Source organism: Erythrolamprus reginae, chromosome 2 (assembly GCF_031021105.1).
Source record: "Erythrolamprus reginae isolate rEryReg1 chromosome 2, rEryReg1.hap1, whole genome shotgun sequence".
Classification (NCBI taxonomy): domain Eukaryota; kingdom Metazoa; phylum Chordata; class Lepidosauria; order Squamata; family Dipsadidae; genus Erythrolamprus; species Erythrolamprus reginae.
In genome coordinates, this window is record NC_091951.1 from 105,920,466 (window position 1) to 105,933,558 (window position 13,093).

A 13,093-nucleotide genomic window follows, 5' to 3' on the forward strand; every position below is an offset into this window, starting at 1 on the left:
TGCCAGTATAGATTTCTGCCAACTCAAGTAGGTGTGGAGAGCACTCCAATTCAGCAGCTGAGAAAAGGCCCTAAGATTGACCACTGTGAATTTCTGGCTTTACATGGGCTTAAAGATACAAGGAATGCAAATTTTTATCCAATTGTTGTTTTTTTAAAAAAACATGCAAAACTAAAACTATGCACTGAAAGAAATAACTGGGCTGGACTGAAACTTAGGTCATACTGAGACAAGATGCATTCGGCTGTGGCGAGGAGGACGTTTGCCCAGGTTCGCCTGGTGCACCAATTGCGGCCCTATTTGGACAGGGAGTCATTGCTCACAGTCACTCATGCCCTCATCACCTTGAGGTTCGATTACTGCAACGCTCTCTACATGGGGCTACCTTTGAAAAGTGTTCGGAAACTCCAGATCGTGCAGAACGCGGCCGCGAGAGCTATCGTGGGGCTTCCCAGATTCACCCACGTATCTTCAACACTACGTGGCCTGCATTGGCTGCCGATCAGTTTCCAGTCACAATTCAAAGTGTTGGTCATGACCTTTAAAGCCCTACATGGCATTGGACCAGAGTACCTACGGAACTGCATACTACCGCACAAATCCCAGCGACCGATAAGATCCCACAGAGTTGGCCTTCTCTGGGTCCCGTCGACTAAACAATGTCATCTGGCGGGCCCCAAGGGAAGAGCCTTCTCTGTGGCGGCCCCGGCCCTCTGGAATCAACTCCCCCCCGGGAGATTAGAACTGCCCCTATCCTTCTTGTCTTTCATAAACTACTTAAGACCCACCTATACCGCCAGGTATGGGGGATTTGAGACATCTTCCCCCAGGCTTATTGTTATTTATGTTTGGTATGTATGTGCTGTTTGGTTTTTAATTATGATAGGGTTTTTAGTTATTTCTAATATTAGATTTGTGCCATTGTAATATTGTTTTTATCGTTGTTGTGAGCTGCCCCGAGTCTTCAGAGAGGGGCGGCATACAAATCTAATAAATTGAACTGAATTGAATTGAAATTGAACATATTTTGTAATATTGAACATTTTTTTAATTTTAAAATTGAACATATTTTGTAATATAATACCCTAGCTGATTTTAATAAAACCACCAGAAAAGAAGAGTTTTACAAGTTTTTCTAGGGCATCATTACTGTTAAAAATTCTCCAAAATTTTATTAAAACCTGGATCTAGCTCAAACAGTGAGAACCTTTTTTAATGATCAGACCATCCTCCATCAACCACCCCAGCCTTTTCCTATCTGGATACCCATTGAAATGTTGATTTCAAATTTCAGAAACGTCAGCAAACTTTGTCAAGAATTCTGGGAGTTAAAGTTCACATATTCAGAATGTATCCAGGTTTGGAAAGGTTGGACTAAACCAGCAATAGTGAACCTCTTGGTCCTGATATGTCAAAAATTTGGAAAATGCTTAACTTGAATTTGCTGACATTTCACCTCTCCCTTCCCCAAATGTTTTTTTAAAGAATACAAACATTTAGAGACAACTCCAGGCACACAAGGTCTTCATTCTTGAAGTAGCATTCTTCTGCAGCCTCTGGAAACTGCAAAATCATGCTCCATTGTTCTGTAATTTTGGAGGCACTGCAAGGTGCAGAAGAGCACAACTCATTCTGAACATGGCCTCCTCGAAAATCATATGAGAATGTGATGTGCTTTCAAAAATAGTTGTCAGATATTGTGAAATCTGGCCTGTCACTCAAATGTTATGGCACCTTTAACACGTTTATCATAGATTCACCATTAAGTAAGCCATCATTCTGCTTTTAATAGAATAAATAATAAGACCCCTGGGAGCTCATATACAATGTACAGATGTATCCTTGCATTTTTAAAATTGTTTTTGTAAAAGTATATAATTCTGAACTTAGAAATTTCATTCTTGAATCTATAGTTAAATGTATTGAGAAAATGATAAATTATTTATGAATTTTATGCATTAAAATATGACCAATGGTTTTTTTAAAATTTTGACTGTGGTTTACTCCATAACTTTTGTCAGATATACACAACCACTGGGGCTATTTATGCAATGATGAACACAATGGAAATCTTGAGAAATGCCCTTTATAACCTCTAGTCCACATCTCCTACAGAATGGCAAGAAGATACAAACTAGTTATTTTAAACATAAAAGTAAGTAGAAAGGCATTGAGTTTTGTTGTGCCTTATATGCAATAGGCATTTTCTTTCTAGTATGGTCTGGTTGCAGCATTCAAAAATTATATAATTGTTCTCATTATTCTAGAAATACTTGAAAATTCTTGAAAACTGAAGTAAGGGTCATTTAAATAAACATTCCTCTGGATGTTTTGTTCCTATGGATGTTTGGTCATGGCTACACTTAATCTTCCCATGTTATATAATGTTGAGAGCACTCCAACGGAAGTTGTGCAAAAGAATGATTGTAGATCTGTACTTTAATATAAGATTTTCCTATCTAAGGAACTTTAACCTTAACATTTGAGGCTTTCAAGAAGCTATTGGACTACCATTTATCAGAAATAGTGTAGGGTTTCCTGCTTGGGGTGGGGTTCATTTCCAACTGGGTCAATCTATAATCTATAATTAACCATTGTCTAGGAATCTGTTGTGATTCAGCCTGAGGCTGCTCAGGGACCAGCTGCGTCTCTGCTGGCTCCATGCCCGGAGGAGCAGCGAAGAGGAGGGGGCTGAGCTGTCGGACGGGGGAGAGGACAGTCAGGAATGGCATGAGGAAGAACAGCATGAGAGCCCTGGGGGGGGGGGGGGCCCTCTCCCCAGCCAGTAGCTTGGAGTTATTAGGGGATGACGCACAAGCTGTCATTGACATGTGACAGAGACATGCAGATCAAAGAAAGGAGCAATTAAAGAAGTATTATCAGCACTGAATTAGGAACAGCTGGGCTTGGGTGTGGTCGTCCTTAGCAGGGTTTAAAAGGTAGGCAAGCCCTTGAAGCCATGTGGAGTGTTATCAGTTGGAGTTACGGTGTCCTGCTTTGTTCTCGGCGTCTCTGTTCCTGGCTTGTGGCCCAGCAGTTTGGAAGACCCGTGGGAGGTGTAGGTCTGCTATCTACAGCCTCGTCTTGGCAGGAAGAATCCTGTATTGCTGCATGGACTCTTGCCTTCGTGGATATATTTGAAGATACAGCATTTTCCTGTTTGTAAGGACATTTTCTGTTACCTGTGTTTTTCTTGAATTTTATAAACTGCCTTTGCCTTTTACCGGTGTGTCTGGATTCTCTTTTTGGGTTGGTCTTGGCTTCCGGAGTGACCCAGACAGAACAGAATCATTAATCAATCTCACTTCACTATCACCTGGATATAAATGCCGGTAATTTGTCAACATAAACTATTTAATGCCTTTCAATATTCCCATGTTTCTTGGGCAGTAGTAGATTATTGCCTTAGTGAAATCAATATCATTGTCTTGGTGAATTATTTCTGTTCCATATATTTCTGATTTATCTTGATCAGAAGAATTGTAACAGTGTTACCTATTTTTGAATAGCAAGATGGAACACATTCATGAACTATTTTTGCCAGTTTCTACTCTCTCCATTTCTTTTATTAGAATTCCAGCTATAAGCAAGAACAGACCCAATACAAATACAAATTCAATTCCACACTTTACTCCCTTTTCTTTCTTGGTTTTTCAATTAAATATCAATTCCCCAGGTAAGAACTGGGGAATGCTACACAATGTCATAAAATTGCTCAGCATTACAATTATCAACAAATTGATTAGTTGTTATTGGACACTTGTTTCTTCCTTAACTGGTTCACCTGCTTTAGAGTTTTCCAGCTGGAATGCTCTTGAGTACAGCTTAAAGGCTGCCTGACTACTATACTAATATCATTGTACCTCTCTTAGCATTATCAGAGCAGATACAAATAAGTAAGGCTCCACCACCATCTTTCCTACTATACAGAACTCCTGGATAGGATAATTAAATAATGACTGAAGCAAATATGTCTGGAAGTGCTTGAGATCATTTGGTTTTTCCACGAACAGTACTTTTCTAAGACATGAAGCTTTTTTAATTTCTACTAAGAAAAAAAAATGCATTCCTCGGTTAAGTTCTGGCTTCTGATGGCTTCTCCCCCCAAAAGGAAATGAAAGGAGGCATTTCTAAACTTGCGAATCCAAACTTGTGCTTGTAGACATGTCTGCTTTTGAGTTGTAGTATTTGCATTTATCAAGGAAAATGCTCCAAAATGCAGCTGTCAGGAAGTGAAAATTTAAAGAGCTGAAGCACATGAGAAAGTTCTTCATTTAGACTCTCACTGTGTAGCATTCATTCATTCATTCATTCACTCACTCACTCACTCGCTCACTCACTCACTCACTCACTCACTCAGCTTTATAATTAACAGAAATGAGCAAAAAAGCAAAACCTAATAATAGTGAGGCTGATAAACTGCCAAGGAGGAGGACAGCAGGAGGAGGATGAGGAGGATAAGCCAAAACTCATAGTGTATTTTAACAAATAAGTATGCAAAGAAAAATATGATATAATATGATTTTAAAAACCCAGTTACATTCTTATATACAGTATATTTGTCTAAGGCAAATATTTTCATGTATGTACTTTATATATTTCTAATGCCTTTCTATATTATTTTCATAGTCTGCCACATAGAGAGGAAGCAAACGTCTTCATTAGAGTTGTGAAAGGCAAGGCATAGCCCTTTCCTTTTTACTACTGCATTTCAATGGTACATTCTATATGGACAACTCTGCATCCTTTGTGACTGCCCTACTGAATGCCTCTTAATGAAAGAGCTGTTCCCCAGCCACTTGTGATTCACAACTCAGGTTTCAGATGTAATGCAACAAGTGAATATGAATAAGCAGATGGGAGGAGCCCAGGGGAAAAGTGTGATTAATTTGATCAACACTCTAACCCCAGAGTTACAGCACAGCAGCTGTTTTGTCGTGGACAGTATTTAATAACGCAGAGCTGGCCTACAATCTCTACAGGGGTTTTCAAAACACTTCTGTTTATTTCTGCAGATACATCTGTGCTTCTGTATGCCTTCTGGGCTATGCCAGCCACATTTCTACATGGGCAATTTTTCCTGAAATCACTTGTGCAATATATATCATAAGTGCAGTTGTATGACACGTGTACATATGATTTTATTCTATATCCCAGAGGCCTAATCCAGTGCAGCATCAAATATGATAGACTATAGCTGGGGGAACCAGATTCAAATCTACCTCTAAAGTTTCATGTACCATATTTAAAAAAGACCCCATAGCTTTATATTTTTAAAATAACCTCAGCAACAAGAGGATCCCCACGTTGAGGCATTTATTACAATGAATTAAATCTCTTTTAAAATAGGACGTTGCCACATCCAAGGTATTTCATTGCCAAGAATAAGGATCAAATATAGGCATAATTTCCAAATAATATTTTAGTTTTCTTGTTTTGCTTCATAAAATCTTAGCCCTTTATTCTAAAATGGTGTGTATTTTGTAATTCTATTTTTGTCTTGATATATTGTTAGATTGGATTAGATTTTGATATTAATATTTTTAGTAGGCAAGACACCATTTCTATTATGTTGTGGCTTCAGTAAATAATACATAAATATTGTATTCCAAAAATATCCTTATTATATTAGGCTCTAATAGCAAAAAGCTACAAAGCATCTTAGAGTAATGAATTACTTCGCTATTCTTTAAAATTGCTTATTTTCCAGAGTTTTTCATATATGGTATCCCTATCCTTATCAGGGAGAAGAAGAAGAGAGACAGGGCAACACTCCCAATATTTCTAAAAGCAGATCCTAGCACCATAAGTAAAGTAGAAGTATGCACTACAGCTCTTGATGCTACACCCATAGATGCCAATCTTAATGTGAAGATTAATGTGCAGTTTCAGCCAAAATAGCCAATACAATCCTAAATTGCATTAACAGAAGGATACACTTTAGGACTAAGGAGGTACTAATACCATTCTATAAAGCATTAGTTAGACCACACTTAGAATACTGCATTCAGTTTTGGTCACCACACCACAAAAAAGATATGGAACCTACCTTGCCTAATATAGCATTTAGTCGTTCTGATTCACAGTCAACCACTACGACCCGTTCCTTCTTCTTTTCCAAATTTTGGAAGAGTGACTTGTAGTCCTCTTCTGTGGTTGTCATAACGTTGACTGCTGTCACCTGCCAGTTTTTTTCTGCAGCTGTATCCAACACCTTTTGCAGTACTGACAAACCTGAGATAGGATAAAATAAGATCAGATCAGATCAATTCATAGAAATGGCTGTATTATTCATTCATTCATTCATTCATTCATTCATTCATTCATTCATTCATTCATATGCCACTCATTCCAAAGCGGACTCAGTGCGGCTAACGAATGCAATAAATAAATTAATATTTAAATACAATCACAAATAATAATAAAAACTATGGTAATAAGAACTTAATGTCTCTATCCCAAGCCAATTCTTCATTTGTTGCACAGCTCAATCAGACTTACCCCGGTCAGCATCATAAATGTACATAAACTTCTGGCACTTGTAATATTCAATAACATTGATGAGGGCATCCTGAAGTTCAGGGCGCAGCTGAATAACAAATTGATTTGATGTGTCAACAGGGAAGCTGGGTGTTACAAAGCAGACATGTAGTGCCCCACAGAAGGATGTGAGCATGTTGACGGTCCTCCTCTCATAGAAGCCAAAGATAGCATAGACCCCCTTGGAGAACTGAGAACAGACTGTGGAGAGAGAAAGAAGGGTGAAAACAAAAAGTCAGAAATTCTCTGAAAGGAATTAGGTACACTTACATTTTATTATGAGCTTATTCCATTACGAATAGATGGAATAGAAGCCTCAAAGATGGAATGTTACATTTGTTTTCTCTAAAGTTTGATGACACAATATCGGCATTACAAGATATCATCTTGACTGGCACTTTTTCAAATATCTTCCAAGGGAACTAAGGCTTTAAAAATGATAGGATTAAGTTTATCTAAACCCACACTCAAGCAAAGGTAGAAAGGATATTGGAGGAGTTTTGTGATATATCATATGTTATATCCTACTATGTGATTATTTCCATGCAGGTCTAAGAAACATGCATTAAATGTTTCTTCAAGATAATAAAGCCACTGCAATGAATTGTATGGTTCTAAGAAAACAATTTTTAATATCATGCAAAATTAATATTTCAATCTACAACAACATCTAAATTAGAATTTAACAGGAACTTATTTAAATTAAAGGCAGGTAATGATTCAAAACCATGTTGGGGGTTTCAAAAATTCTTCTTGATGTGAAAAAATAAATCTGATATTAAGTGGCTCTATCTTTTGGCCATTCAAGTATCTAGTACGTCTATGGATATTCTCATTCCTCCTTTGGGGATTGAGTACAGTCTATCCTCCATACTAACCTACCCAGGCTTGGGGTACTCTGGAAATCCAGAGCATGATACCCTGCTTTTTGAGACCAAATACAATTGTCAATCATAGTGCCTTTCAAAAAGCAACTTTTTTCCCTGGAAAACATTTCGCTTCTCAGCCAAGAAGCTTCTTCAGTTTCTTGGATGAGAAGAGAAATGTTTTCAAGGGAGGGGGAAAAAAACCCAAGAAAGACCAGCTGTCTTTTGAAAAGTACCTCTGGTACAGGTATCTAGAATGTTTAACATGTTTGAGGTAACTTTTTCTTAAGAAGGTAAGGAAAGTTCTTCTGGATGAAACAAAAGATTTAAGGTTTAAGTTTCTGTGTACAGTAGTATTCCTCACACACACTTTGATTTCCTCACAAAAGCTTACAAGAAGCATCCTCAATTTCTAGTAGGCCCATCTTCCACAAAACATGGCCTATCTCTTCAGAAGAAGAAAAAAATAGATGTGCTAGAAATCCCTGAGGTTTTATTCAGCTATGGAATTTTTAAGCTTGTATGAAAAAGGGAGATTTGGGAAACACTAATTAATGCTTTGGGGGACGTTTTCAGCCTCATCACTTTTCTCTCTTGAGACTCTTTTCTAGCAAATGTGAGAATTAACGCCAAAGGATGAAACAGTAACCTTCAGTTCCATAAAATGTAATTTGGATTTGTTTCTTTAAAGTACATGGATATGGGGAATCTAGTAACATGCAAATTATTGCTCCCAAGGTCAGCAGTGAGTTCTGGAGAGACAAGCAATTTAGATTACCTAACAGTAGGGACAAAGAGGGAAAATTATAGCTTATCTTTGGAACCAAATCACGTGAGAATTCATATTTAGAAAATGTCATATTGTTGTTAAAGACTTTATCTCTGAAATTTCAAGAAAAAATATATAAGCTAGATGAGCTATAAATGCAGATGTGTAGCAGAATTGCACATACATATTAGGAAAGATGCATTAGGAAAGGTGCATAAGTGAAAATAATTTGAATCTCTAAAACAGCTTTTATTTGTTTAAATTATAATTCAGATATGTTATCCTCACACTTCTAAATATAGTTACCGTATATACTCGAGTATAAGCCGAGTTTTTCAGCCCAAAAAATGGGCTGAAAAACACAGCCTCGGCTTATACTCGGGTCATTGACAAAGTCACCACACGAGGGCGCCATTGCTTGAGCCAGAGCGAGGAGGCACCAGCTTTTGTCCCCTCTGGCACGCCGTAGTTCCTCTCCCTGCCTCAAGCAAATGAGGCAGCCATTTGCTCCAACCGAGAGGGGGAAAAAGCAATGGTGAGTAACTATTCTTTGCTCTCTCTGCATTGTCCTTAGTCGGATTAAAAAGGCCCCCTGCTGTCAGATTCTCCTCCCCCTCCTTTGAAAGGATTTAAACTGTTTAAAAAATGGTATTTTGTGGTAGTTGCTGTCCTTGCTTGGATAGGATCTAATAATGTGTTATGAGGCAGAGCTAGACAGGAATTCTTTTTCTATCTGTCTATCTTTCTATCTATCTATCTATCTATCTATCTATCTATCTATCTATCTATTTTTCTATCTGTCTGTCTGTCTATCTATCTTTCTATCTATATCTATCTGTCTATCTATCTATCTATCTATCTATCTATCTATCTATCATCTATCTATCTATCTGTATCTATTTCTATCTATCTATTTTTCTATCTTTCTATCTATCTATTTTTCTATCTATCTATTTTTCTTTCTATCTATCTATCTATCTATCTATCTATCTATCTATCTATCTATCTATCTGTATCTATTTCTATCTATCTATCTATCTATTTTTCTATCTGTCTGTGTGTCTGTCTATCTGTCTATCTATCTTTCTATCTATATCTATCTATCTATCTATCTATCTATCTATCTGTATCTATTTCTATCTATCTATCTATCTATTTTCTGTCTGTCTGTCTGTCTATCTATCTTTCTATCTCTATCTATCTATCTATCTATCTATCTATCTATCTATCTATCTATCTATCTATCTATCTATCTATTTGGTTTTCTATGCTGATAACCTCACAGCAGCTAATGCTGAAGCTCTTCTTTGGATACACTTATTTATTTGTTTGTTTGTTTGTTTATTTATTTAATTGGATTTGTATGCAATCCCTCTCCAAGGACTCAGGGTGGCTCACAGCATATATAAAAACAGAACAATAATGTAAATCCAATTAATGATGAGAAGGAATCCAGTTTTGAAGGATTTTAACTGTTAGGTTTTAGCTTTGTTCCTGATCGAGCTACTTTTTTTACTTTTTAATTTATTGTTAATATTGTTAATTTGTTTACCCTCTTTTAAATTTACAGAGCTAGTTTACTGGTTTTCTTTAAAATAAATATTCTAAAACATGTCTCAATTAATGTAATTTTATTGTTTTCCATTTTTATAAGTTACCAGTAGCCACTGCATTTTCTAACCTCGGCTTATACTCGGGTCAATACGTTTTCCCAGTTTTTGTGGCAAAAATTGGTGCCTCGGCTTATACTCGGGTCGGCTTATACTCGAGTATATACGGTATGTAGAATTTCTAATTTTTGATATAGATGATTGGTCTTTAGGATATTGTATGAAATTCTACTATCCAGTATTATTTTCTTTAAGCTTTTAGATGTTCTTTTAATTTTTTTGACAGAAATCAATATTAATTAGTTGATTGCTTCTGATAACTAATTATGAGGTTGAGTCTCTGTCGTATTTCATTACTTTTGATTATTTTCAATACTTTCAATTTTTTTGCTGCTGTTTCAACAAGCTGTCTGGGACATTGCATATAAAATATAAAATGGATCATTTCTTATATATTAAAAATAAACCCTGAAAGAAAGTTTAACACATAAGCTTAAAAATTTGTGAAAGATTTTATAACAAATGATCACATTTAGCAAATTGGTCATGCTATTTCTGCAGTGAAAAGGATTGTGGTAGCTGGATCATCATAATGATTTTAAAAAAAATATTAAGCAATGATATTTTTGCAAAATCAAATGCTAAAAATGTCCATTAATTCTAATTTTCTTTTCATTGATTTCAATAATTCCATTGTTAGTAGGCAATAGGGTTTGATCTTTGTCAAACAGCCCCTCAGGAGAAGTTTTGCCTAGGATCATGGGAGTACTTGAAAGCTATGTACAAATTTCCAGAGGAAAATGCATGATTGGGGCAGCATATTTTGAAACACAGTATAAACCTCAGGCATGCATATTGTCAAACATGTTTAACTTCATTCACGTTTATTGGTGCATTCCAATAAATCAAATTCTAAGGTGATGGTTCTTAAGAGTGACTGTGCTTTCATCTTAAGGCTAGCCTTTGGTTTTAATAACATAGATGAATATGACTTTATAACTGCAAAATGCTCAAAGGGATCTTTAAAAAAAATGAGTTTTTCGCTGTTTTTATTCTCCTCTAAATAATTTTAGTTTTTGCTGTCTAGCCCATGATATTTTCTTGTCTTTTAGTAAAAAGGTAAGATGACAACTGCAAGTGTTGTGAAAGGTCTCCTCTAAATACCTCTAAGCAAAGAATAATTTTGGATTATGCAAATGTGGACCATATTGGCTCTGTAGATTTTGCAGAATTAATATTCCTAACATTTTTCATTCACTGAACTGGATGGGACTGCTGGAAAGTGTAGCTTATCAACATCTGTAAGGACATAGATGTTTATGAGCAAACAACATGAGATGATGTAAAAGAACATCCTGTACTTTTTATTACTAACGCCTCAATTTACTACATCAGTCTAATTTTATGTCTTCTTTATGTCTACTTGGTAGGGCAGCTCTGTCACTACAAGCACAGCCATGCCAATAAATGCAATCTGGAGAAATATAAAAGTATTATCTAGTCAAAAACAAAAATCAAGTAGAAATTGACTGAATACATTCTAGATCTATGATGGAAAACTAATGCAAATACTCTTTTACAACATCTTCAATCTGAAATCTCTATTTAAATAAATAAACAAACCTTAATTGAATTAAAATATAACATAGTGCTCTAAAATGAACAACATAGCATATTGTAAGTTCCAACGCCCTTTGAGCTCCCCAAATAAGAAGAAATGTTCATGAATATTGTGCAATTTTATTAGTTTTGTAAATTTATGCAAAATTTCAGTGGAAGTCTTTGGCTATCTTATAAGACTATAGTAATTTGGGTCAAGTCACCCAGACAATTAATAAGGTTTTTCAATGATGCTCAGAGGATAAAAAGGTTGCTTATCTTTGCTTCAGTTGGTAATACAGTAAGTGCTAGATGAACACTACAATAAATTTCCCAACTTCTATGAGTTTTGACTAAGAGGCTTAATCAAAATGAAATATAAAAAACCCCACCAAAAACATTTCATTTTAACACAGAATAATAAATAGATCTCCAAATAAATATGACACATTTTCTCAGACACAGCGTATGCCAGAATATTAGAGTTATAAGAAATCTGAAGCAAAATAGCACATTGCTATTACCCAAATACATTAATATGTACACTGAAAGAATACCTGGGACACTTTAGTTTCCTCACATCAGACATACACAATAAATATGCATACTGAGGGCTACTTCTCTATTCTGACAACTAAATCTTCCATGCTTCGCCCTAAGTCAAGGACATCAGGAGAGAAAAAAAACATGACTAAAGTCTCAACATACAGAAATTATTACATTTCTGGGTGAGAGGGGGACATAGCTTTGAATTCAAAATGAAACTGAACATGACAGTACCAAGCAAAAAATGCACAGCAGGACTGAGAAATACAACTTGAACTTTACAATCTGCTATTTCAGTATGGTAAGCATTTTGATCTTTCTGAAAGTGCCTTCATTTGCCAAGTTTTAGCCCACTGTTTTGTTATTGTTCTTGAGAGCAATAGTAAGGGAGTCATAATGTAAATTTAAGAAAATGATTTCAAATTAAAAAAAAATATTAGAAAAGCAAATTGCCTCTTTCTTCTGCCATTAAAGAGGCAGCGTTATCTGCTAGAGAAATAAAAACTATATGACCAGAATTTTTGCCAACGTTGTAATAAGGAAAACAAAATACTATATCCGTGATGGTGAACCTATGGCATGGGTGCCACAGGTGGCACACAGAGCCATATCTGCTGGCATGTGAGCCATTGCCCTAGCTCAGCTCCAACATGCATGTTTCTGCTGGCCAGCTGATTTTGGGCTTGCATAGAGGCTCTAGGAGGGTGTTTTTGGCTTCCAGAGATCCTCTGAGGGGAGGGGGAGGACATTTTTATCCTCCCTCAGCTCCAGGGATGCCTTTGGAGCATGGGGAGGGCGAAACACAAGCCTACTGGGCCCACCAGAAGTTGGGAAACAGGCAATTTCTGGCCTCCAGAGGGCCTCTTGGGGGGCGGGGGAAGCTGTTTTCGTCCTCCTCAAGCATTGAATTATGGGTGTGGGCACTCACGCATGCACGATAGCACCTGCCCACACTCTTTTGGCACCTGAGGGGAAAATGGTTCGCCATCACTGTACTATATGATGAAATCTAATTTTAGCCCCAATGTTTTTGCTATGGGGATTTTTTTTCCCTCAGGTGATATTTTTGAAAAAAAGAAAAGAAAACAATCAATCTTCTTTGGTAACCTCATTACTGTCTTGTGATCTGTCTACCTCATAAAGCAGATTATACCCTTGCAACA

At 36.5% G+C, this 13,093-nt stretch overlaps 1 protein-coding gene across 3 annotated transcripts in view; it reads right to left on the reverse strand.

The window, feature by feature from the left end:
- Window positions 1-13,093, reverse strand: part of GRIA1 (glutamate ionotropic receptor AMPA type subunit 1) — a 309,938-nt gene that overhangs the window by 132,181 nt on the left and 164,664 nt on the right. For all 3 annotated transcript variants that reach the window (XM_070739030.1, XM_070739028.1, XM_070739029.1), the window contains exons 3-4: window positions 6,502-6,741; window positions 6,050-6,234 (exon numbers count right to left, since the gene is read on the reverse strand). In XM_070739030.1, coding sequence (XP_070595131.1) covers window positions 6,050-6,234; window positions 6,502-6,741 — 425 coding nt within the window. The remainder of the gene's footprint in view (window positions 1-6,049; window positions 6,235-6,501; window positions 6,742-13,093) is intronic.